Here is a 27,409-nt window from a genome sequence, read left to right as displayed (position 1 = left end):
GGAAATCCAGCGTGGCCTCCGTTCCGGGCGCGGAGGCAGGAGGACGGTTACCGAAGGGGCCAGGGTGCTGCCCGGCTAGCAGGGGCTCCCGCAGTCCGCCTGGCGTCTGCTAGTCTCTCTGCGCGCAGGGAAGGGCCTCTGCAGACTCCAGCCCAGACAGACCCGCTCCTCTCAGCACCAGTTAGCACCGGGACACCTGCCCATCCTGAGATGACACCAAACGCAGCAAGCGTTGCCTGCCTGGCTCCTTCAGGAGGGAGCTACCCTAGGAGGGTGGGTGTGGCCGGCAGGCTTCGGCTTATCATACAGGTTAGTCCTTAGGAAAAAAGCATTCATTTCTCTCTGAGAATCAATGGGAAAATGGCAAATTTATTTAAAAACAAGACGCCCAATGACACCAAGAATACTGAGGACTCCAGTGATGAGCCAGGAAAACAGACAAACACGATACACCGACACATACATGTGAGATGTTGCAAAGAAAGTCTTTTGGCACCTTAGTTTGGCATTTTAACAGTTATACTCTTCTTCCACCGACCAAATGCCGCGTACACAAGTCCGTAAACTCTGGTGATAAATCAGGACTGCGGCGTATGGGACGGCAGACTTTCTGGTCCTCTGCTCCAGGGGCACCGAGGTTTCTGAACTACTCGCCCCAAATGGTTTTTTCTCTCCTTTATTTCAGGCAGATTCTATTATAGTTACATTTTTAGGAGGCAGCATATATCCCTTTGTTTTTCTTTTGAAGGAGACTAAATCAAAAAGAGCTAAGAACATCTTGTCCAGCTTTCTTCACTTTTAAGCCCTTGCATAGGAGACAATCTCAGCAGTTAATCTCCTTTGGTAACACGGGCGTCAACTCAATCAAGTGCTCAAAAGACTTCCTTTGATGACCAGAATGAAGGGAATCACCAGGTTTGCAGAGAAACCTCCTGGTGTCTCCACCACTACAGACACACGTTGCCAGACTTCGCAAAAACATGCCCGTCACTTTTTATTTCATCTTGTCTTTGGTGTATGCTCGTCAATAAGAACACCAAACACTTTTGTTCTTGACATTTCTCTGAGTTCCTCCCCAGCCGCCCCCCCCCCCCCCGAGCAATGGCAACATCAAACAGGATGAATATAATGGAGAAATAAAAGTTTTCAGCGAATCCTTACTCTGACATTCTCCAAAACTCGTGGAATTGATTTCTCTCTCTCTTTCACCCTTGCTCAGTCCCGATGCGGGCGAAGGTGACACAGCTGGAATATTAATTTCACAATTTGGCAAAGCTTAGTGCGTGTGCTTTCTCCTGGCTCACTTTAATTTAGTTCTGATTGATAAGGAACGCACAGTTAAGCTTTCACATAAAGGTCATGGCTGCTGTGGATTTTAAGAGATTGCAGTTTGATTCTGCTTTATTTTTTTCTTTTTCTTCATGGTGCTTTTCTTGTAAAAATCCTAGGATTTACCATTGTGCTGTTGAGAATTTCACAGAACCCCCATCACCATCTTAGACTCTTCATATTTAAGTAAACCCCAAAGTGCACCTTCTCATATGACCTTGTTTTAATTATGTCGTGAACTTCAGATTTGTCCAGACCCTTACTTCCTTTAGAAAAAAATTAAGTATACTTTCGTCACAACCACACTACAGTAGTTATTTAAGAGTCTCGAGTTCCTGATGGAATTCATTCTTGTGCTAATACCTGTTCAGATGAACCCTAGGCAGTTCACCCAGAACAGCCTTTCATTTAGGGGCACAAATCGTCAGATCTGGCCAAGGTCTGAACTCATACACAAATAAGAACTGTCATAATAGCTCTTAAAATCTAAAAGTACACCCAAGTTCCTTTAACTCACTTTGATAAAGGAGCCCATTCACCAATTCCAAGTTTGTAAGCATGTCTCTGCCAAGCAGTATGAGTTTACGTCGGTTAACATGACAGCTTTGACATTCTTTCTTTCCAAACTCTTGTGAACAGGCAAAATCTCAACTGGAAGTTTTAGACCTTCTGTTATAGTAAACACTAGTGGACACGAGCTGGTCCTGAACATTAAGTAGTAAGACTGCATCAGTGTCCTTTCTAAAACCACGTGCACATTAGGTATGTTGCCTAGAAAACATGCAGAACAGGCAATATGGCTTTAAGGACTGCGTACCTTTGTTTTTAATTAAACATGCAAGCCCTTCACAAGGATTTATGAACACATCTGCACTTCAGATTGATTCATCCCACACTGCTGTTTTGGACAGATGGCCGTATCAAGAACATGGTAGTTTGCACAGTATTTAGACCGTGCGAAGGAACGGAATCAGAAACTGTATCCATCTTCACACTATGTTGTGCCCTTCACATTACAATGAAATATAAGGAAAATATATTTCCCCCCAGAAGGGGGGCATAAATTAAGAGTACAGTGAAGGTGCTACAGCTGACTTCAATTGTCCTGCTCTCCCTGGGGTACTCTGCTTGGTTTAATCTCTTGGGGGGAGGGGCAGCAAATCACATCTTAGGTGTGCTCGGGAGATAAGATAAAAAAACAAGGAAGGGAATAGGAGAAACAGATCAGAGATAAAAGCAAAACACTAATTAAAAGACAAGATTAATGCAGGTTCATTCACAGGTTCTGTGAAAAGATCTGTGGCAGATGCAGAATCATCACCATTGGGGGGAGTCTCATCACGATCCTTGTTTAGTGACAAGGAGAACCCCAAGGAACTCCTAACGTTAACTAGGTTGCTAAAATCACTTGATTATGAAGCCTCCAATCACCGAAAAGAAACTGCTTCTCCTTCGTGCTGCTGGACCTGACCCTTCAGCGGTCAGAGAAAACGTAGACACAGCAGGGCCCATCCGAGCATTTCAGCCTGACACCTGAGCAGTGCTGATGCTTACAGCAGCTGGCGCTGGAAAGGGTACATCTTTTTTTGTTTGGGGGGGGGGGGGAGGCGGAGTGAAAACTTTTTTAAAACTTGGATTAAGTAACAAATTCTGAAGAAATGTTTCCATCAAGGTAAGAACGGCCTCTGGGCTGGGCCTCGGGTCAGCCGCATGCGCAGGCTTCAGGGTACGAGGAGCTTTACCACGAAGGGGCTCAGACGTGGCAACAGCCCGCAGTGTGCCCGAGAAAAGCAGGGTGCGGTCCACACAGAGCATCTCCACTTCAGCGGAAGCTGGGCCACTGATTCAAGAGGCCGCGTGCTTAAAGAGAAATGTGAAAAGAACGTGGAAACACTCCTCTTTGGAAAACATTTCTCCAGCCAAGCCTCTCGGATCAGTGAGAGACAGTGAGAGCAGACTCCGGGTTCACACCCGGTAACCACCGCGTCCCAGGTGTTCCCAGGGGAATGCACTTCCTCTGGCCTGGCGTCAGGGTCACTCTAGGGTCTTTCTCGTCCGGGGGCTAAGTAAATCCCTGTTCAAATCATGTGGCTTTTGCCAGCAGAACAGTCCCTCTCATTCCAAGCGCTGTCACCACAGGAGGTGAGATGCCCCCGAAGTGCCTTCTAGTCGTAACCAGCTGGGCTCCGGCGGCCTCGTGCCCTGACCGCTGACCTGCACCCAGCAGCACAGCAGGTTTCCTCCTGCGACAGGGGTGCTGCCTCCCCCCAGGTCTTGTCTGGGTCAATGCTTGGGAGGGGGTCTGAGGGGGTCTGAGTGGGTGGGCGAGAGGCTGGGGCGCCCCCAGGGCCCCACCTCCTCTGTGCCTCAGCTCCGGGGCTTTGCTGAGAGCTAACCGCACCTGTGCTGAGGGGACGGGCCAAGGGGACGGGCAAGACGGTCTCTGTCCCTTCCAGCTCCAGGCAGACCCTTCACCGAACAAGGGCTGCTCACTGAACATTCTCTCCTGTCCCGAACAAGAGAGGAGGGTGCATGCTTCATCCTGGCCAGTCACACTGGAGAAAAGGTCAGTGAACAGCGACAGCAGAACTGGCCCATGTGGATGCCGAGACGAGAGCACGTTGGGAACTTACACCGGTATTGATAAGACAAATGAATATTATTTATGGTGAACAGTCTTCGGAAATCATTTCACAGTAAAGGTAAGAAATCAAACATGAAGGTGATATTTTGTTTGTAAGGGTCAAGAAGTTCCAATGCGTGCCATCACTCGCTCACTCTTATCACCAAGGGACAGCCAGAGGGACAAAGGAACCGCAGGGTAAATAATCAAAGCACAACCCGCTCAATGTTGTTTTCTTCTTTTTAAGGGGAATGTTTAGGAAGACTGAATATATTGGTTAAAAAAACTAAGAGGCCACTAAGAAAGAATTGAATTTCTTCTCATGACTCCTGCAATCCAAACCAACCACACTTATGTTCTATCGCATGAGCTGTTTCACAAGAGTGGGCCACAGTGTCCACGAGGGACAGCATTAACGAGACGGCACCTGCCACCTCTTTTAACTGGAAGGGAAAATAAACCCATTTTTCTCTGGGCCTTGTATCTGATGAGCACCCGTGTCTCCCCCTCCCCAACTGAAGACAGAACGGAGCCCCCATGAACACCCACCAGGTTCCATCGCTGCTGCTAAGCTTTCCCCTCGCCCTGGTTCACCTCCACCCAGTCTACACACTGACCATCTATTTTTAATCAGCCTCGGGAGAGGTGAGGCCCTTGAGTGGGGGCCGCGGAAAGACGGCAGGCGGGGGCTACTCACGTCGGCTTTCATACATGCTCCTGGACTGGGCCCAGATTTTAAAAGGATCTGGCTTTTTCTGCCCAGAGCCGTCGGTCGGATCAGGCGCGGGGGCCTCTGCGGGCGGGAGCTCGGTGGGCACCGGCGCGCCGTGGCTGGGGGACGCGGCCTGCAGGCTCCGGTGGCTGCACACGCTGCGCTGCGAGCTGCTCTGGCTGTCTTTCCTCTCCAGCGGCTGCTGCGCGAGGGGCAAGACGCGAAGGTTATTACCGGGTCTCTGGGGGGGTTTCCCTCAGCCTCTTTGTGCAGCACTTCTGTGCCCACATACACAGATATATCAACAATATTTTCGCTTCCACCTTCCTCCAGCTAATGTGAATGCAGATAGATCCCCAAGTGACTGGCAGACAGACGGGGGCGGGCCTGATGCGAAGGCCATCACAGACCACGCTGCTCTCGGGCCGGTGGCAGGAAACAGACCCGGCTTTCCTCACGGGTTCTCGGCCGAGACACTGGGCTCATTCATGACAAGATGTGTCAGTTTTAGCATCCTCATGTTTTGACAAAATGTGTACACAAAATGCCACGAGTGGTTTAAATGTAAGGTTGTGATATCCAAAAGAAATACAATCAGAGCTAAAAACGGTTTGGGGGCATCCATGTCTTTGATACTCTTTCAGGGATAAAATACCTGACTCCAATTTAGGGGTTTGCCCTACGTTCTTCTGGCCTCTAAGGAACGGGGATCAGAGCTTTTAAAAATCATTACGTGCACACTTGAACTTATAAGTATATAAATAACTATTATATGAAGAGCCGTCATAAGTCTTTGGTGATCAATTTTGCAGGCATCACATTTCACTTCTTTTCTTGTTAATCTTCACCCGAGGATATTTTTCCATTAATTTTTAGATAGAGTGGAAGAGAAGGAGGGAGGGAGAGAGAAAGGGAGGGGGAGAGAGAGAAACAGTAATGTGAGAGAGACAATCGATTAGCTGCCTCCTGTGTGACCAGGACCAGGGCCAGGGTTCGAACCTGCAATCCAGTCAAGTGCCCTTGACTAGGAATTGAACCTAAAACCCTTAGGTCCTGGGGCTGACACTCTAACCGCTGAGCCAAACCAGCCAGGGCACATTTCACTTCTTGATCTCCTGACACTACCATTGGTTGAAAAGTGACACCAAACTTTTTGTATGGGTTGACCTCAGGGGCTCAGCCTTCTTAGATCTGCACCCTGTCCAAAGTCCAAATAGTATTCAAAGGCAAAGAATTTCATTTAAATTTCAACAGGATAAGCAGGTGTTCCTTAAACCCTGCCCAACAAATGACCCTTCCCATTTTATGAAATGTTCTTTGAATGGACAGCAAAAACTAGGGGGAGGAAAGTACCAGGTGAGAAATGAAGTCATTTCGGTTCTTATTTTCTCCAGTAAAGGCTGTGGTATCCTGCTCTCACGGGACAAGTGCTGTCTCTAACTTACCTGCCGAAGGGCATTCTAAAGGGGCATCTCTGTCTTCTCTTACAAATCTTGTACAGCCTATGCTTTTTTAAACAATTGATTTTTAGAGAGAGAAGAAGGGAGAAGGAGAGAGAAACATCGATGTGACAGCAAAACATCGATCAACCCCACAACCTGGGCATGTGTCCTGACTGGAATCAAACTGGCGACATGGGAAGATGCCCAACCAACGGAGCTACACCAGCCAGGGCTTAAGTACTTTAAGGTATTTGACGCAGAGCACTCTGGGTCTCTAAGTTCTTTATAGAATCAAAGTCTTCCCCTTGGTCTATCAACAGTTCTTGATTTCTCCCTAGGTACCCTCCACTTCCCATTCCCCACACCAGTGGAAATTCCCGAGGTCCCTTTCATCTAACCCCAGGTCTCCCCGCCCCTCTCCTAGTCGTTAGTTTGAACTAAGCATCTGAAGAAAACCCAAGGAGGACAAAAGCTTCATTTGCCCTTGACAATTACAGATTACAACCTGAAGTCAGGTTCTGGCAAGCATTCAAAGTTGAAGAAAATTGGGCAAGCATTTAATGAAGGTAAGGCAGACCATTTAAATTTTCTTTGGTGTGCCTGTGGGAGAAATCTGAAGACCATATTCTCAACTAGCCAAGAGGTCTTGGTAAAACTGCAGGAGGGGTTTGCTCCACTTAGACGCGAGCAGACAGAGCACTCTGGACAGAGGCCAGGAAACAGTTCGGGAGACGACCGGCACCTCCTGAGCCCACGCTACCATCCTTCTCTTTGGGGAGTAAGTGCTGGGCTCGGACCGGGAGGGATCAGCTTTCCAAAGACTGGGAATGGAACCAGGTTCTGCCACCTTCCAACAGTGTCCTCCCCAAGAGCGAATTTGGCTCTCAGGGCCAGCCAGCGGACTTCTGCCCCGAAGTCAGTCTGCCTTCCTGCTTCTGGAGACATGCTGAGGATTTTCAGAGTCAGAAAGCATTAATGACAGACAGCATCTCCACGGTCTCCTGCATGCACGTGGGATGGTTTTCTCCCGCCGGGTCAGAGCAGCGCCTTCTGCGTGTGCACGCACGTTAGCATGAACAGAAACACGGGAACAGGTGGGTTCCCCCCTCAAATACTTTCCTGTGTTGCCTACTCTTCATCAGAATGCACAGAGAACGCTTCCTATCATCAAAAGGTAAAGCTATTTTCATTTTGAAATTACCCTTGGTAAAGAGATTGCATGGGGACTGTGACTTTCGATGTTTTACATTTTGGTGGTCCTTTGTTTTGTTCACCTCTGGCTGTGGGGGGAAGGAGAGATATTTAAATGTGAAAGCAAATCATTCAGTAAGGAAGCTCCCGGTTTACCCTGAGAGCTGCCTTCTCCCTTCAAATGCTTCCCCTTCCTGGTCCCTCAAATGAGAAGCAAATGACAGACTGTGGGATCTGCCCACCGACACGACGGTCGTCCCCAGTCTCCTTCATGTTTGGACTGCTCCTCACGGGGCCTCGTGGAGACCCCGAGTGCGTGGCACCGCAGACTTCCTGCTGCGTGGGGTACTCCGTAGCCCCTGAAGCCCGGCTGTAACCTCGCCCACGCAGTCCCCTCCTGAACTGGAGAACACGGTCCTCGAGGGGGTCTGGCCACGGCCGGGCCTTTCCCTGCGGAGTCTGCACGCGCACCCACAACAGGTGGCGCCCAGGCTGCACGTCCCCTCCTGGGGTCCGCGGCCCTTCAGTGGCTGCCCCAGTGCACCAAACCTCTGGCATGGGGAAATGATCTCCTTAATTTAACTGAAGATATGGCTTCGCCTCACACAGAGGTGCCAGCGAACTACTGGGAATGGTTTGAGCAATTTTCAAATTTAAACACCCCTTTTCAACTTCCCCCCCAATAAATGAGCCATGTAGGTCCAAGTGAACACAAAATGACAGGTACAGGCTGGAGCAAGTCTGAAAAACCACCTCCCAGTCACAGTGCCCTTCTGCAGCCCTCTGAATGCCATCTGAACGGGCTGCTGTTTGGGAAAATGCGAGCAAGGCAGCACCCTAGAAGGTGCCCTGGGAACCGGGCGTCGCTCCCGGCGTGTTCCCCCCGCACACAGCAGCGGGAGCCTGGGGGGTTTCCCAGGTGAGAGTTCACCTCGCTCTATGTTTCTTCTCAAGTTCAAGACTGAAAACCACTGAAATTGAAGATGATCCTGTATTTACTGTCTTGGTGGCACTCTGCACTTTCTGACGCAATGTCCTCTGTATGTGAAAAAATCCAAACTACACCTATTTTCTGTGAGCATACTCATTAGCTTTGACATCGCTTCCATCTGGTGGGAGCTCAGAACTGTCCAGGAGGCGAGTCCTGTTTACATCTCTAAGTGACAGGAACCCGTACACCTCTTCCGCAGTCTGCGTCACCTCCGGAAGACCTGGGGCACGAGAATGGACTCCCTCCGGGGCCAGTTACGGGATCAGGATCAGATGGGCACTGAACGTGGTTGTCTTTCACCCCCTGTCCTAGGTGATAAACTGCCTGAAGACAAGTGTCTGCAGTCAAAGACACACCTGCAGGTCCGGTCAAGTAATCCAGGCACACCAAGAACACGGGCGCAGGAGCACGGGTGCAGCGATGGCAGGTCCCGCCCCATCAGCACATGTATGCCTTCAGCCAGTAAATACACGCTAAGCACCCACCGCGAGTCACATACACGCTAAGCACCCACCGCGAGTCACATACACGCTAAGCACCCACCGCGAGTCACATACACGCTGACCACCCACCCACCGTGAGTCACATACACACTGACCACCCACCGGGAGTCACATACACGCTGACCACCCACCCACCGTGAGTCACATACACACTGACCACCCACCGGGAGTCACATACACGCTGACCGCCCACCGCGAGTCACATTCACGCTGACCACCCACCCACCGGGAGTCACATTCACGCTGACCACCCACCCACCGGGAGTCACATACACGCTGACCACCCGCCCACCGGGAGTCACATACACGCTGACCACCCGCCCACCGTGAGTCACATACACGCTGACCGCCCACCGGGAGTCACATTCACGCTGACCACCCACCCACCGGGAGTCACATTCACGCTGACCACCCGCCCACCGGGAGTCACATTCACGCTGACCGCCCACCGCGAGTCACATACACGCTGACCGCCCACCGGGAGTCACATTCACGCTGACCACCCACCCACCGGGAGTCATATACACGCTGACCACCCACCCACCGGGAGTCACATACACGCTGACCACCCACCCACCGGGAGTCACATTCACGCTGACCACCCGCCCACCGGGAGTCACATTCACGCTGACCGCCCACCGCGAGTCACATACACGCTGACCGCCCACCGGGAGTCACATTCACGCTGACCACCCACCCACCGGGAGTCATATACACGCTGACCACCCACCCACCGGGAGTCACATACACGCTGACCGCCCACCGGGAGTCACATACACGCTGACCACCTACCGCGAGTCAGATCGTAAGGGACGCAGCAGTGTGTAAATATGAAAGATGGTAGCTGAGCTCTTAGACCTTTTACTTCCATGTGTACCTAGGGTTGTGTGGGTGTGTGTGTAGATGGATATTAATCAAACAATCATCACAGATTGATGACAACATTCTGCAATGTCCTTTAGCTCGGTAAAGAGGCCCCTGAAGACCAGCCCATTAACAGAAGCAGTGTGCTGTTTTCAGAGCAAACCGGAGTTTGGACTGTTTGCGAGAGCAGAAGGCCGATGCAGCACAGCAAGGGCTGGGGTGGTCTTTGATGAACTTGGAGACCAATGAAAGGGCCTTGTGGGCTCTCTGAAGGAGTTTGGGTTTCATTCTTAGTTCAGGGGAGAAGGAAAATAGACATGAAGGGAAAGCAAGTACGCCCCAGAAGCTGTCTTGCTTCCAGAGAGTTTGGTCTGGGTACTGGGTGGTGGGGACAGAAGGAAAGCAGAGGGCCAGTCAGGAGACCGAGCGCCCCGGGGAGGCCCCCAACGAGGTGAGCACTAGTGAAGAGGCAGAGGGACAAGCGAGGTAAAGGACATCCAGTGCCACCACGAAAGGACAAGAGGCACCACTCAGGACTGAACAGGGACAGAGGCAAGAGGACGAGGAAGAGACCTCCCAGGTCCCAGCTTGAGCAACGTGTTGGCCAGGGGAGCCACGTACTGAGATGACTACTTTCAATGCTAGCTGTTGTCCCTGTGCTGATATTTTTTAATCAAAATTTTTATTTCTGAATATCAAATCACAACCAGCTAGGAAGAAAAAAAAAAGGGCTTAATTTTGAAAACTGCATAGAAGTCCTTGGCCTCACACTAGCCATGAACCTGTGCCACAGACTCTTTAGAATAAAACTCTCCCGGCCTCCCGAGGAGGAGCGATTCTTCACCGCTGACAGGCCAGGGAGATCGGGAAGACACAGTGGTTTTATACATGGAAACGGGGGCAAACAGCTCATCAGTATTTCACAGAATCACTTCGAAATGCAGGTGCTTGTAGAGTGAGCTGAAAATATTTGCTTGGAAGAGCAAATGAATACAGACAGCACTTAGGAGCTTTAATGGTGAAAAGAATTCATGTGCCTTAAAAATGACAAATCGATCCATTTTAAAGCAAAATTATTTACAGTTCACTTCTCTGCCAAGACTGACGGCCACGGCAGCGATTTACACGGACAGCAGGAAAAACTCCAAGAGCTGACGAGCTACTCGGCCAATGTCAGTAAAGGTTGTGTGGAAAGCAGACTCACGTACGAGGCAAAACAGAGGACAGTGGCTCTTTCTGTCTCTTTCTTTGATCATTTATGGGTCTAAGCAAATGATTTCTTCCAAAAAGGCAAGAGGAGTCAATGGAGAAGAAAAGGGAGGTATCAACTGATATGAAAATGAATTTTAGTTTACACTGAATGTTTTCATCTAATACAACAGCAAAGTCTCTTTTCTAGGGCTCCAAAGGGTTGAGGGTGAGAGCTGCTGGGGAGCGGAGAGGAGGCTGGAGTCACCCTAATCCTTCTCCCATCGACTCCTCTCCTTGCAGCCTACAGGAGCCTCGATGGGCTGTATTACTGTCCTGGTTGAATGACAAATGGTATCAGTGTCCTGTACTGGGAGAATTTCAGAAAGAGGCAGGATACATAAAACTGGATGATTCAGCCCTGGCCAGTTTGGCTCAGCGGTTAGAGCATCGGCCTGCGGTCCGGAGAGACCCGGGTTCAGTTCCCGCTAGGGGCATGTGCCTTGGTTGCAGTTTGTCCCTGGCCCTGGTTGGTCATGCGGGTGGCGGCCACTCGATGTGTCCCTTTCACGTTGATGTTTGTTTCTCTCTCTCTCCCTCCCACTCTGTCTGAACAAAAAATGGAAAAATGTCCTCGGATGAGGATTTAAAAAAAAAACAAAACTGGATGATTCAGGCTGGGGTCTCCCACTGTGCAGGTGATCTGAGATCTCTCCCTCACATCTCTCAATGACTGGTTGTCAGAGATGTTCTTAGCATCCTTTCCAGGGGAAAGGAACAGGAGACTGGAACAGAAACCTGTCACTACTGCTACCTTTCATCTTGGAGCGTTTGCTACGAAGAGGGTAGCGGAGAGACTGCCTTGCTCCCCATTCAGTGCCCCTTTATGAAAAGTCTGATGGAGAGAAGCTGTTTAGTCACTTGAAACATTGTGTCTCCCAGGTGAACACACCAGGCTTTCTTTGATCTGACACAGTACATATGTAATGTGGTTTCCTACGTTGCTCAAGCTGCTAGGGAACTCGGAAGAATCCCACAGCTCAGTCACAGCCCCTAACTCATGAGTCTTTTTCATGGCTTTGTATGACTACTTCGATTACTGTAACTTAGAGCTGAATGCCTTGCACTAAGTGTGCACTTGGTTCTGCTTTGGCAGCTTTGGAAAGCATATGCTTATCAGACTTTAAACCCCACCAGGAGGGCATAGCTCTGCCTGTTCGTGGCTGCTGGTCTCTCAGCTGCATGAGGGCAGGACTGTCTTCTGTTTCAGTTCCTGTGGTTCATGTGCACTGGGCTCATGTAAAAGATGCTCCATCAACACTTACTGTTGGAACAGATGCATTACAAAATTTTGGTGATTTGTGACAATGACTCTGTTTTTTGAAAGCAGCAATCAATAAATTGTGTTTGTAAGCTCCAAAAAAAAGGTGCCATGATGTCTTACTTATTATAGTATTTCCAGTGCCACACACAAAACCAGACACTTTGTAGTTTCTCCGCTTACATGGATAGATGGATGAATGAATAAATGATAATGTATCGATGGGTAAATGGATAGATGATGATGGACAGATGGACACATAAAGGAGGGGAGAAACAGAAGCACAGTGAGCAATGAACAAGTGAGAAAACATAAATGGATATTGACTTAAAATTCAGGGTTTGGTATGATATTTAGAGTTTTAAACTCTCATACACAAATTCCTTGAGTATGATCCAGACCGATAGTGTCAGTTAATAAGTTTCCAGTCAGGATGATTAAATTGGGCTGCAGAAGTAGTTTCCCAGTGAAGTCTAAAACCTGACAGCAAATATGTCTTATTTTTGTCTCTGCCATTCAGCAGAAAAATCTCTGATGTTATGGTTGTCCCGGTTTTAAATTAATAAAATTTTGTTAAGACACTGTCATTGTCCCCAGTGAGTATATAAACCATAAAGTCAACATTTAAACTAAATCTTGTATGTAGGTGAAATTGCTTATTAAGAGTGAACTATCGAGGCCATTCAGGAAGGGAACCAAGATAAAAGAGTTAAGTTCCTCTGTTCTAATGAAAACCCAACTACTTGATTATTGAAAACATTATTTTTAAAAAAGGTATGAGGGCGAAAGGAAGCCCACAACATCAGAAGCCTCTAAGAAAAAGGACAAGACTGTTCCTGGGTTAAGACAGTACATTCTCAGAGCTGACGGTGGATCTAAGTGTATCACAGCCCAGGCATTTCAGCCCACAGCCCACATAACTGACCCCGTCCGTCCTTTGGGAGTGGCTTTCTGGAACCATGACATGCAGGACCCCACAGATTCCCCCAGACCCCATCAGAAAAACCCATAATCATCTGTCTCTCTGGCAGGACATCACTGAAATTCAAACCAAGAAAGGGAAACAGCTTCCAACCCACCTGTACAGAGCGCCCACTGATCACAGATGCTCGCAATGTTCCGTTGGCAGCAACAGACCCTGGCTGCTGTCCCCCAGATTTTATACGGCAGCTGCCAGAGTGTGCCCACAGCGCTGTGGGGACCGCCAGGCCTCTCCTGGTACAGAAACCGGGTACAGACGAGCCCCGAGCGGGGGCTCCTTCTCTAACCCTGTCACACACCCGGCTCCTGGCTTGTGGTAATTAAGAGCCAGCAGACTGTGGGCAAAGCAGTTAAAAGAGCTTTTTTTTCCTAGGAATGCAGCCTGAGTAATTGGTCTGCTGCTTGTTAATGACACGGCTTCTACAAAAATAAAGTCATAGGGAATTATTTCACCTGACTTGGTAGATGAGGCTCTATACCTGCTTGATACCCTTGGGTGCAGCAGGGAATTCCAAATTACTTTGGGGGAGAAGAGACGAAAATGAATCTACAAAAACCCTCTTGCACAGTAAGTTTGAATGGGATGCAGACAGAAGAGAACACCACGCCGCCTGATGTCTTGCTGCCTGTGCAAAACTGCTGAGTCCCCCCAGTTGCTCCTTGTCCAGACTCCGCTCCATGTGGTGTGTAAAGGGTCCGTCCTGCAGCGTGCTGGGGTGGGGAGGAGGAGGACAGCTCCTGCTAACTCTAGCTCAGGTGACAGCTTCCAGCTTTGCTTCTGTTTTTCTGCAGGCTGAACAGGTTTCTGACAGGACCACGGATGAGGAGACACACGTGCACGCGCACACACACGCGCAGACAGGCTCTGGCACCTTGGTGCATGCCCACCAGCACTCGTGCCTGGACATGAACACAGACTAAAGAAGCAGCCCCAAAGTCACATGTCCCAATCACCACGGCACTAAGCCATTGCAACTGCATCAATTATTGCAGGTTTTTCTCTTTGGTGGACATGGGAGCAGGGCTTCGCATGCAGAAGCTTCCTCGCTCAGCTCCTTAAGAAACTTCTGCCTCCTGCTGCCAGGCGTGGAGGCAGGTGGAAAGAATTCAGCTGCAGCGCCACAAGCTGCAAAGTTTTAAGGTTCTCCTTCCCTGTGTGACAGAAAGCTGTAAAATTTCCCTCCCCCAATATTCTAAGCCACATGGAAGGGGCTCCTCTTTATCCAGGGGGCAAGGAATTGGGAAGCCTCTTCCACTTGGATCAATTTCACAGGCATCGGGCAGTCCGGATTCTGAGTTTGTAAGTAGCATTTTAATTTGTTGTCAGTGCCCCAGGAACAGAAGCTCACACAACCAATCAAAGCACTACAGCCCCTAAGCTATTAGCTAACATGTCAACTAGGCAATGCATCTTCAGGGAAGCCAGACTAGAAAGGACAGCAAAACATTGATTTTTTTTTTTTTTTTTTTTGAAGAATCCTATACCTGCAGCATAATGCTGCTAAAGCTAGCAAAACAACAAAGGACATTTCCACAGCAAGGAGATGTCTTGTTCTCAGCGCTGGGGCAGTGAACATTGTTACATGTGAGCATGGACACACATACAGGTCAGGGCAGCTCTTCCTTAAACCACAGGCTTTTTAATTTGTAAATCGTTCCTCATTCAGTGCATAAGAAAGCTCAGGGGGAGCATTTACCCACGTGAACGGCTGGGAAACCAGTGGAGAGCAAGGCTACCCAGGAAGCAGGTGGAGCTTTTTAAAAATTCTCCTCCCAACAGAAACAATAGCGTTTGTCTCAAGTTAAAACGTCTAAGAAACTCATCCATATGAAAGAGAGTTGTGATGCATCCATACAGAGAAGATTCTAATCATGCTTTCTTTATCCTGGCTCCCGCAGCCTGCCCACGAATCACCAGACAGTCACACAAACCCAGATACCTTCTATACCAAACAGACACCCAGAACTTCATATACGGAGCTGGGCTCCTGCCTCCCCATCCACTCCAAAATACATTTAGTGAAGTCAAGCCAGACAGCGTCCCCTCCCACCACCAACGTCCCCCTCCCACCCCCAAATAAGCACCAAGTAACTGGCAAGTCCTTACCGATTTGGGGCTCTTCCTGGGAACTGGCAGCCCTGGAAAAAAAAATGCAACAAGGAGGGGAGGGGGGGAAGAAATCATTAGCATATAAATGTTACCTTTTCCTTAAAGAACAATCCCCAGGTGTTTCATGGCAACCTAGGCATCTGCAGAGTTATGTCAGATTTCTTCCCAGCATCGGAGTTACCAGGCTGTTCATATCAAATCAAAGCAGAGGGAGGAGGAGAGCGCGAGGCAGGAGATCTATCTGCATTAGCTATGCTGACTTGTACTGCAGCAGCCTGGAGGCTGGGAAAAGAAATTCACAGACCTCGGGCGGCCTGGGAAATTGAACACTTGGACAGAATCTCAAATGCTCTTCTGGATTAAGACAGACTTCACTTACAATTAAGTCCAGGATATTTCCTTTCCACCCGATCCACTTGTCAATTGAAGTGGACCAATCAGGACATAGGAAGGGGTGTCTATTTAATTTCAGTGGAGTGTATGGTTAAAAAAAATTTTTAGGGGTGGGTCTTTTCTTTTTTTCTCTGCCTGTCAGGAGAGGAAATGCCTTCTTTATTTGGATGACACCAAAACAAAGACAGATGCTCTTTAGCCAGCTCGGAACACAAATGCAAGTTGTCCTGGGACACCCTGCGCACCATGGACACACCTCTCCATGTGTCAGTCATTCAAGGAAACGCCTGTTCAGCCCCTGGAAAGGACCTGCTGTGACCAGCCCCTCAAGGGGTCGCTGGGGAATGACAGAGAGAAACTTCACAGAGCTGAGAAAGACAATAATGCAGAAAGGAAGGTGGAGGAGAAGATGGTCAGGGAACCTGCGGCTCTTCCAAACCCTGTCCTCAGTGGAAGTGAGCCCGCTGGAAGGAAGGGACCTTTGACCCCCCTTCTAGGAAAGTCAGAGGGGCTGGGGCGGAGTACGGGAATGTGCTCCCAGGAGAGTGCAGCAGAGGAGGGTTAGAAAGGACAATGAAAGTATCTAACAGTGTTTCAAAAGTAACCATTTCTGCAAGCTACCCTCTCATTTAAAAAAAACATTCTGGTTTTAGCAGGGTTAGAATGCAAAATATGGACTCCATCTGTATTAGACACCAAAAATACACTTGCAATCTGATGATTTTGCACCGGAAATTTCAACTTTTTAAAGAAAATGATCCCCAGTGACTGAGGATTTCTACTACTTTGAAGTGAGTTGTCAAACCAAGAGCCAGGCTAAGTGCAGTGTGAGTAACACCGGCAATGCGGGTGGGTGGGCAGGAGGCAGCCACCCTGAGGAGCGCTCCTGCCCTGCAACCAGGCCTGAGGGGCATCGCTGTCTTCAAAGGCACGAGGGCACTGTTTTGGCAGGGCCCACACACCGCCAAAATGAGGTCACCGTCGGGGACAGGGGCTCTCTGACTCCAGACTGCCTAAGGAACACCTGGCAGCCTGTTCAAAATGCAGGATCCCCGGGGATCCTGCCAGGGGCCCAGAAATCTGCGCTATGAACAAATATTCCAGAAGGTTCTGATGCAGGGGCTCTGAGGACCGCATCTAAGGAACTATGATACAGTATAGATACAGCATAAAGAATCTTATTCTTCTGAGTCCAGCAGAACCAGAGAGGAAACTCAGTGAGTGGCATTAGAGCCCACTAGGCCTGTTTCTCAATCTATGAAGTGGAGACAATAAGACCCCTTGGCAAGACTGTTGTAGTAATAAATGGACACAATGTATCTGTTTGGAAAGGGCGAGGCCCTCAAATGTCCCCCTTTCCCTTTCATTTGCTACCCGACACCTTCAGGAAGGAAGTGGTTCTGGTTACCTTACTTTAACTAGGCAAAATCACTTGCCTATCCTGTTAAAATAAAATAAAAAATATTGAAGGGGAAATATTTTACCTATAACTATGTTGGACAATTTAGATATGTCATTATTTTCAAAAATAATTATGAGGTGCTTTCATTTGTTCATTAATATGATTCCCTTAATGAATTTTATCAAGTCATATTAGTGCAAGTCACTGTATATACTTCAAAATTACATAATAATACATGTTAAAGTTCAGATTTTCCCCTAATTCAGACTGACCTTCTTGGTTAATTGGAATGAACAAGGTTTCGCCATAGTTAGCTAGACTGGGCTCTACCCAGGATCCCCACGACTCCCTACAAACGTGTGAAAGATGCAGAACTAGGTGGGAGGGGTCAGGGACAGGACTCCAACCCCACTCTGCTAGTCACTCATGAGACTACAGCCACCTCACTTCCTGCCTCTCAGGTGTTCATCCGTAGTAAAGGCACGTGGCATCGTCTGTCAGAGAGAACCCCCCGTGTTCCCCGGTGTCCGTGGGGTGCTGGCTGCAGCACCGAGTGGAATCCAGTGCTCCGTGGGCCCAGCCTGAGGGCAGTCTGCGGAGGCAGAAGTGGGCGCCTCTGTTGTCCACACACAGTGCTGAGTGGAAGAGCGACTGCAGACCAGCAGGCACGGAGGAGGCGTGCTGGCCACACGCACGCGCCCACTTGCCTCCCACGAGTGTCCACACCAAGCTGAAAGCTGGGGCATTTCTGGTGGACAAGGAAGGGCAGGGTTCCGGGCACTAGGTCAGGCAGAATTCTTTATCAGGAACAGCACAGTCACATCTTGCTGAGACAATGAAATACTGACTTAAAAATAACCATTAATTAGTTAATGGCCCTTCCACTAACTGCATAAAACCAGCCACTCTGAAGCGCAGTGGGCGACCGGCTGTGGTCTGTTTCCTCGGACGAGGCAGGCCAGGCAAGAGTCCAGGGGTCCCAGCTCCTCTGACACAAGTTCCATCCACACCACCAAGGACAGCAAGAGACTTCTTTCCATGTAAAGAGGATTGGTCCCTGTTTGCTAGCTAGGTGCTGAAAACCTTCTTTTACAAAGCCACACCTTCTACAGGACCCCAGTGGCCACAGATTAGCTCTATTTAAAAAGTAAAAAATTCAAGAGATTTTTGACCACATTAAAACAACAACAACAAAGATTTGTTTTAGGTCCATATGGTCATTAAATCTTAAACCCTAATGAATACTGGAACAAAGCTCCTGATACAATCTATCATTTATTTTTAGCTCTAACTACTCAAGTGGATGGAGAACAGCTGGGAGACCTAGTGGGACACACTCAGAAATGGCCACCACTGGCAGAATCCCCCAGACTGGCCGTCAGAGGGTGTGGCCCGTGTGCGGCGCCGGCAGGCAGCACAGCGCCCCCTTCAGGGCGTGCCGGTGGTTTTCCTTGGGACAAATGCTCACAGGGGAAGCTTGCTGTATAAACCACCATCCCGCAGGAGGCGTGTGAGCCGACAGCACGTGTCGAATGTGCTCCTCTGCCCGCTCCGGAGAAGGAGGGGCCCCTGGACGGTGCCACCTGCGGCTTGAGAGCCTGAAAGTGGCAGCTGCTACTTCAAAGGGATCCCAGAAAACTCTTACTGGGAAGTGTACGTTCAAAGTGTGAGTCGAAGTGTGATCTACAGAAGTGAGAAAGTGGGAAGGGAATTTCTCAAGTTCCCTATGATGAAGGTATCCCTTTGGAGAAACAAATGGCAAATTCTCGGTTCGTGACTGGGATCTGACCAATTAACATGTAGAGGAGGAATCTGGTTCCTTTTAAACACCAAGGTCATAAATGATGCTATTGAACATGTTCTCACAAAACTAAATGGCAAATGTTATTTTTGGTGAAATGTTATAATGGTGGTACACAACTTATGTAAAAATTTAACAGAATGTATATGCATTTGGAAACAAAGACTAGAAGGTTATACACCAACAGCATGTTGGTTCTTTGACTCATGGGGTCGAGGGTGGCTTCATTAACTGTTTTAGTATTTTCAACATGAAAAGCTTGCTTTCTCTCTCTCTCTCTCTCTCTCTTTCTTTATAGACACACATACATATACACACAGATACCACAATAAACAAAACTCTATTCTGCCTTTTTAAGTGAGTTAAATTTCAGGACATTTTATTTCACTTTTACATCCCTAGAGCCATATCTGACCTCTACATCCTCCAAGAGTTGCTTACCTTTCCTGGTAATACATACACATAGTTTCTTTACGCACCCTGTTGAGTAAGATTCGAGTTTGTCCTGCTGACTAAATGGAAATAGGAAAAACAGTGGACAGCTCAATGGGGCTGCGGGAACGCCAGACAGAAGCCACGCGTGGCCACGCTGGCACTAAGATGAACCAAACCCGAGTTGGTGGGAAAGAGATAGGCCCTCCCTCCCTGGACCTAATTTCCTCTAGTAGGTTTAAAGTGACAATGTCAACCAAACTCACTAAATGAAAGAATCAAGAAAAAATCCTGCAAAGGGCTTTGAAAGGGCGAATTCTAAAGTCACTGTTGCATGCAGAATGGATCAACAGATTATGAAGATGCACTTTGTCATTTTGGTTTCCTCCTCAGCATTCTAACACACACTGTCTGTCGCTCACGCGCCTGTCACTGAACACACGAGGTCCTTCAGAGCTCTGCATAGCAAACACTGCATTAAAAACTGTAGTGCAGCCGAATCGGGTAATGCCATGTGCAAGGAGCAGGGAGCTGTTATGTGTAGTTAGAGAAACAGAGAGTGAGAGACAGACGGCAGTTCATGTGGACCACTGAAAAGCCACGGGGAAGCAGGAGACTCTGAGAATCTCGTTAGGGGATGAGCTACTCCCCTAACATCCCTGAGCACGTTTTCATCTCTCTCATTCTCCAGTCCTTTGATACATAATCCTAAATGCAGGACTCAAAAGCATAGCTAACTTTAACTCAACAAACTTATCATTAGGAGTTTATATGAAGGAAATAAAGTGTCTCAAAGATGTACATAAAAAGATGTTCAACACAGCATTAAAGATGAAAACTGGAAACAATATGAACTTCCATGAACAGAAGACTGAGCAAACAGATTATTATATTAATAAGATGAAAAATTATGATTCCAATAAAAATGAGTACAATGATGTAGGAAAACAGTAATGATATGTCATGAAAAGCAGGACAGAAACTGCCATAGAATATAAACTCATTGTTAAAAAAATATATAGCCCTGGCCAGGTGGCTCAGTTGGTTGGAGCATCACCCTGTACATCAAAAGGTTGCAGGTTCGATTCCCGGTCAGAGCACATACCTAGATTGTGGGTTTGGTCCCCAGTCAGGGCACATAAGAGGGGCATCTGATCAGTGTTCTCTCTCACATTGATGTTCCTCTCTTGCTTTCTTTCCCCCTTCCTCTCTCTCAAAAATCAGTAAAAGAAACATCTTCAGGTGAGGGTAATAAAAAATACATATATTCATATGCGTACATCATACACCCAAAGACTGGAAGGAAATGTATTAAAATATTGTTTCAGTGCTATAATTAATAAGTGATTCAACTTCTTTTCAATATTTTCCAAGTGTTTTTGGATGTTACATACAACACAGCTAGAATGCATCACTGAGCCCTACAGCCGCCACGAGTGTGCGTGGACAGCGGCACACACTGACCGGCTTTGGTGCGGCGCTAGCTTAGAAAACACCTGGTGTTCTCTAGCTCTTTCTTGACTCTGCGACTGCCATTTCTACTCCAGTGTCTGTGCCACTGAATTCCTGGCCCACGGCTTGACTGAATGCAGGACTGAGAGCTGTTAGAGCCTCCTTCAAGCAAAGCTGCACAGAATTTCGGATATAATTTCAAGCAGGCTCTGAAGCCTTGACCAGTGGCCTTTGAGCAGTGAGGTCCGATGATGCTCAGGTTAAATCCTTCTGGTCCAAGCACATCACTGTGGTGTTCGATGCGATTCCCAGGGTGAGAGTCACACCACCTACGTTTGGGCCTAGTAAGGGCAGCGTGGGTAAAATACTGTGTCTGCATGTAGAAGGGGCTGTGAGAAGGACCGGGCAGAAAGGGAAATGTTTCATTGCTTGTTTCTCCTCCTCCTTTCTTGGAAAGATCTAAAGGGCACATCTAAAGAAAAAAAAATGAGAGGAGAAATTGCATGAAAGAACACAGCAGAACACTAATATTTGTCAGCAGAAGTGCTACTGCATGAAAAATAATGAACCTTCCAGGTAATGCGTTTATTGCAAAGAAGGGTAGCATAAGGACCGAGCAAAATACTACAAATTCAATGAGGTAGAGATGTGAAGGTGCAGGAAAAACTGAGAAAATCTGTGATTCCCCGGAAATGCAGAATGGATGGTTATTTGACTGCAAACCGGTGGCCCTCAGCGGTGAATACTAACGACCAGTAGCCCTCTAAGAAAGCCATCTGCACCATCCTCTGCCAGCTAGTTTTCTGTTTTGTTTGTTTCATACATAATATATAAACCATGAAATAAATGTAAACTGCCTGACCTTACCAATAAAATGCTAAGGACAGTCTAGAAAACTGGAAAAGGTAGGGACCATCAGTCTTAACTTCATCCACTGAGGGCAAGAAGGGAAATGGAGAAAATGCATTCACTCCTAATCAAACTATGCTCAGGACCTACTATGTGCCAGGCGTTGGCATGAAACAGAGCAACGATCAAGACCTATTCCCAGTGTGCACGTTCTGCGGGGAAGCAGAATTAACAACTGAGAGTAATTCGGGGGCCAAGCGGCCAGGAAGGAAAGCGTGGGCGAGGAGGGCGTGGGCGAGGCGGGGCCGGCGGGGCGGGAGGCAGAGCGCACTGCCCCGCGTGCTCAAGCGCGTGTTCGTGGGAGAGAGCATTTGCGCTGAGAGCTGAGTGGCGGGCAGGAACCAGCCGCGTGAATCATCCACACAAGCTTTACTGCGCTCCCCCGTAGGCCGGGCGAGGCGTCACCGAAGAGATGAAGGTAAACCAGACCCGGCCTGGACCCGGCCAAGTTCAGAGCGTCTCCTTTCAAAGAGAAAGGAGCGCAGGAAGCTCGGTTCAGCGTGGTCAGTGCCGCGCGGGGCGGACAGACGACGCCTCTGCTCAGCCGAGGGGAGCTGAGCGGCGGAGAGGGTCGCAGAGCGTCGGGACAAGCGGAGCCAGCCAGGCGGTGACTGATGCCTGACCGCATGATGGCGATGACGCTTTTTAAGGTGTTTTCTGTTTTGTTTTTTTGTTTTTTTTTAATTAAAGCTAAATCAGTGTGCCAGCATAAACCCAAGGCCAAGCTTAAACCAGAGTTCATCTTCATTGAAGGCCCTCACAGACACTATATATCAAAATATTAAATCCATAAAACCAAATGAAAAAATGGTTCCAGTTTAAAAAAATGTTTGATTTTTTTCTCCTTCCTCTGGCCAAATATCATCATCAACCCTGTGGTACAATTTTTCAATGTAAATATGATACTAGCTGCCAGGAACAGAAACATCAGACCCAACGTCTCCAAAAAGAGGAAGTCTTTCCCTTGGGGACCTGTGATGTATCACGGCCACCAGAGTCAGACGCTGGACGTCAGGCGTCTGCAGGAAGGCGCTCCCAATGCCATGGCAGTGGGCAGTCTGTTCAGAAGATTAAGAACAGGTTGTGCAGCTCTACAGCTGTGGGGAGGTCCGCTTCCATCACACAGCACACACAGCCCAGTAAATACATCCTGGAGAGAAACAAAAGGCTGCGGCGCGGCTGATGGCTAACGGTCTGCGGAACCTTTCACCTCAAACATGCATCCTGCACCGCCCCGGTGAGGAGAGACCTGGGCATGAACGCTTTGGGCTGCTCAGAACCCTGTGTAAGAAGGGTGAACTGCCACTCTGCAGTTCCTGAGATGAATGGACTACAGTAAAAAGGTGTCATTGAAATAACATTGAAGTCCTGTGGTTGTTGACTCTCAAAAACATGTAAATTAAACCTTGCAGGGTTGAAAACTTGGCTTTTCTTTTCATTTCTTAAAACAAATAAAGTCTTCGAAAGGAAGGAGTGCAAAAATAACTAAAGGACTGGGAGCTCTGATACACATATATACATCATAACTGCTTCCTGAGTTAAGTTCTAACATCATCCCTATTTTACAGATGAGAAAACTGAGGTACTGATGGTTAAATAACATGGTCAAGGTCACACAGCTGAGCAGCTAAGAGGAAACTTGGTGTAATGCCAGGCCTGGGCTTTTAAACACTGAACTATACAGTTTCATTTAAACATGCTTAATCTATTTTGCATCATAATCCTCTATAAAGGTATTAAAACAACAGTGTTTGTACATGTAAAATGCATTTATAGAAAAAATTTCCATAGTTTCAGAGAATACATGGACATCAGCCTATAGTTGAACCTCATAACTGTGATCGGAATTTAGAAAGAGAGGTTCCTTTCTACAGATAGCATGGAAATCTATGCATAGTCAGTCAAGTTCTTCTCTTGTGTCTGGTACTTTACTCCAAGTGACAGTCCCCGAATCATTGACTATTCAAAGTAAAACATGCTAAAATATAGCAAGAGGGGTCTCTGACTTAGGGGCAATGAAGCAAGTCTTTTAAAGCTCCAGAACTAACAGGTTGGCTGGTCACCAAATCTTATGAAGTACTTTCAAAAGTGGGCAAGAACTTTATCTAGCTTGTAAATATTCTGGCGTCCCTGATAACAGGATATTCTAAGAACCAGGGTAGGGAGAAGCTGCAATGACGAAGCAGAGTGAATGGTGGCATCTTCTCTCCAGGAGGGGAAGGAAAAGAACTCTCAACTTTAAAACAGCACTAATTTGTCATGATGTACCTACACGAGGCCAGTCTTTCTTCTCCAGGGAATATTCCTACCGAGATCTACTTTTTTTTAAATACTCACCAGAGGTGTTTTTTTTTTCCCCTTCTATTTATCTTCAGATAGAGTATGACTGGGGGTGGGGGGGTAGGGGTGGACATCGACGAGAGAGGGACACATCAACAGTTTGCCTCCCACAGGACCCTGACAGGGCCAGGGACAAACCGCAGCTGAGGTACGTGTCCTTGGCTGAAATCGAACCTGCGACTCATTGGTCCTCGGGCTGACGCTCTAACCACTGAGCCAAACCGGCCAGGGCCAAGATCTACTTTTTAAGGGCAGAATTAAGCCAGCGTCTCAAATGGCTCTAGGAAAGCTCTCTAGCTCTCTGTGCGTTGAAAATACTCATGATTCTATTGAGGTGCAGGGTCTTACCTCAGTGTACAAGTGATTCTGCTTCTGAGAAAGACCCCCAGCTGCCCGATGGAGAGCTTGGCTTTCTACCATCCCTGTTTCCAATCTGAACTGCTTGTGTGCAAATGCTTAAGGCGTGGCCCTGGTACCCGTTCCTCTTACCCACAGTTCATCGAGGTCCCCCGGGACAGGAAAGTGTGCTCAAAGCCTGGAAGCTGCCAGGCAGGTCCTCTAAAACGCCAAGTTTGACTTTTACCTGTGCAGGATGTACGGGGGGTGGGGAGATATAAAACAATAGCTCAAAATAGCTCATTCAAAGAAGAAACCCAGAAGTATTCCTTTTTAGGGTTGGAAAAACAGGGTGCTGTGTGAGCCCTTATTTTAAGGTCACTGGCCCCGAAGGGAAACCGATTACTGTAATTGGTGCTGAGATGTTTCTAGGTTAGAAAAAAAAAAAAAAAAAAAAGCCAGGATCCTTTATTTCAGGATTACTATTAGGATGATTCCTATTCGCCTGCTTATTTTTAGCAATGTAAGTTAGGCACAGGACCAGGTAAGAGTATCCCAAACTTTATCCTTACAGGACACCAAAGGCCGGAAATATAAGTCCTTCTCGAGGCTTCTTAATGTCTCCCACCACGTATGTCTCCAAAACGCACCCTGAATCCATCCATGTCTGTCCATCGCCACTGGCACTGACTGTTCTTTCCTAAATGGATACAAGAATCTAAAAACTTCTCTGCTTTATTCTCCATCCCTCTCAATTCATCTTCCACACAAGGCCAGAGACATCCTTCTATAGCATAAATCAGATGATATGATCTCCTGCTTACATGTCCCCGTGGCTTCTGAACACAGATTCGATGAAACACAAACGCTCTTTCCTGTCCCACAAGCCGCGCTGGGCCTGACCCGCCTACCCCTTCGATCGTGCCCCTGCCGCTCTTCTGGCCTCTTTGCCCAGCCGTGCTGTGCCCTGCTTCGGGGCTACCTCCTTTCACTCCTCGGCGCACCCCCTGGCCGTCCCGCTGCCTGGAAGGCGGTGCCGCGGACCAGTGCGTGGGTAGCTTTCGTCACTCAGGGCTCTCCTCAAATGTCACTTTTTCAGAGAAACCATCCGGGGATACAGGCCACCAGCAGACATGAAGGGATACTTCTTGTCACATTTTATTCACACAACCCAGTTTCTTTGTTTTCAAACGTCTGATGACTCTAACGTTGTTGTTTATATTGTTCATTGTTATACTTGTTCATTGTCTATTTCAGGGCCCTAGTCTCGTATTCTAGGGCCAGTCCCCAGCCCCAGAACAGTGTCTAGTCCCCAGTTCAATAAACATCATTTGAATGAACGTGTGCGTGTGTGGAGCGTATGAAGTGAATCTGTCCCTGGAGGGCTCAGGAAGAGCGGAGGCAGAGAAGGGGTGGGCGGCTTGGCCTGTCTGTTGATCACCGTTATCTCCGCTGTGACTGCGTCACAGCTCTTGGTCCTTGGGCTGCTCCTGGTTTACTGGGGAGCTGCCAGGCCCAGCTCCGCCACCGCGCAAGGCTCCGTGTGCCACCTGGTGTTCTAGTCGCCACCAGCGATGCCCCAGGCCAGCTGCTAATGCTCACAAAGAAACCCCACACCTGCAGCTCCCAGCCAGTCGACGGATGTTCTCAGGGTTCCCCGAGACTCTAAACAATGCTTCGGTTAAGGATACCTTCACGCCTTTCCTTAGAAAAGCACTTTGATGACAGAAGAGTTAAAGGCTCCAAATGCCTCACCCTTCCCCACAAAAACCAAACCCTGCCGAAAAAGAATATTTCAGACCCTTTTCTCCAGCCAAATCCACGAATCTCTTGAGCAGTTTTGACAACCTCATTGGCGTAATAATCACTTTTCTGTTGTAATGTGCTTTTGCAAAATAGGAGGGAACATTTCCTTGTTTTCTCTATTATTTAGCCATTTCAATTAACTTGATTACCAAACTGCTTAATTGCAACTGAAGCCTACCCTGGCACCATCTAAAACTTTATTCCAATCTCTTAAATTTAGGACATCCTATCAGCCTTACCAAGCGCTGGCCACGGCTGCAAAGGCCAGGCCATCTGCTGTGGGAACTGCATTGTTCAAAGTGTCTGGAAGTCAGACCTAAAGAGCCATTTACTGAAGAGTCAGGTTCTTCCAAAGAGCAAAGGACATATGATGAGCAACCCCATTCATCTCCCATGGAGATATTAAATGTCTTCAAAAACCTCTTGCTGAAACGGTATCTGAACTGGTTTAAGTGATTATGTGAATTACAGAGGGAAGGAAAGCTGTTTCCTTGACTGTCGATTCCTAATGAATTGCTGCCCAGATAGCTCTGGGAAGCGGGAGAAGCTATGCTTTGTTCAGCTACTAGATGTCAGGTTTCAGGGAGTCAATACTCACTTTGCCAATTGGATTTGCTTAAGGCAGAATATGGGAATCAGTTTCACTCACACACACCCCAGCACACACACTGTCCCGCTCAGAATGAATCAATTAAAAATAACTTTTGTAGGTCAAGTACATTTGAGATGCAGGGAAACTCCAGAACTACAAGGCTATTTAATGAAAAATTTTATCTGGAAACAAGATGTATCACAGGCACTGCCTTGAAGGGGTGCTTTGCATTTTGGGCAGGGCAGGGTAAGTAACAGAAATTCGCACTGGCAACGAAATGCGTGCTCACCCAGTGAGCACTGAGAAGACACGCAGCAAGCTCTCGCAGTGGAGACCGCGTGCCAGGTCCCTTCGCTTCCTCTCCTGCCCGCCTTTGGCTGTTCCCTGTTGCTTTTTCTAGGTAAATGAGGCTCTAATCAAGCTCAGAGTCACGGCACAGAGAGACCTACTACAAGTAAACACTCTGGAAATGTATTTGTAGATGCTGTCATAAAGTTTTGAGACTGCTTTGTCCACACAAGAAATCAGGCATGGATATTATGGGGTACCTACTGCACAGTGCATTTGCATAGTCACCCAATTTTTTCTCTTGCATTTGGATTTAACATCCTCAGAACAACAACAATCGTGGAAGAGTCTGACCCATAGCTGTCATATTATGTAAGGCAACCCATAGAAGAGTGATGAACTC

The 27,409-nt window shown here is 48.0% G+C and overlaps 1 protein-coding gene across 2 annotated transcripts in view; it reads right to left on the bottom strand.

The window, feature by feature from the left end:
• MAGI1 (membrane associated guanylate kinase, WW and PDZ domain containing 1) overlaps window positions 1-27,409 on the bottom strand; it is a 574,287-nt gene that overhangs the window by 24,506 nt on the left and 522,372 nt on the right. The window contains exons 13-15 of one of the 2 annotated variants that reach the window (XM_036266478.1): window positions 15,253-15,284; window positions 4,650-4,866; window positions 1,162-1,245 (exon numbers count right to left, since the gene is read on the bottom strand). In XM_036266478.1, the coding sequence (XP_036122371.1) occupies window positions 1,162-1,245; window positions 4,650-4,866; window positions 15,253-15,284 (333 nt within the window). The remainder of the gene's footprint in view (window positions 1-1,161; window positions 1,246-4,649; window positions 4,867-15,252; window positions 15,285-27,409) is intronic. The other variant, XM_036266477.1, reaches the window with a different exon arrangement.

This window comes from Molossus molossus, unplaced genomic scaffold, assembly GCF_014108415.1.
Source record: "Molossus molossus isolate mMolMol1 unplaced genomic scaffold, mMolMol1.p scaffold_m16_p_18, whole genome shotgun sequence".
Classification (NCBI taxonomy): domain Eukaryota; kingdom Metazoa; phylum Chordata; class Mammalia; order Chiroptera; family Molossidae; genus Molossus; species Molossus molossus.
The sequence above is the reverse complement of the archived record's forward strand: the minus strand, read 5'-3'. Positions and strand labels throughout refer to the sequence as shown.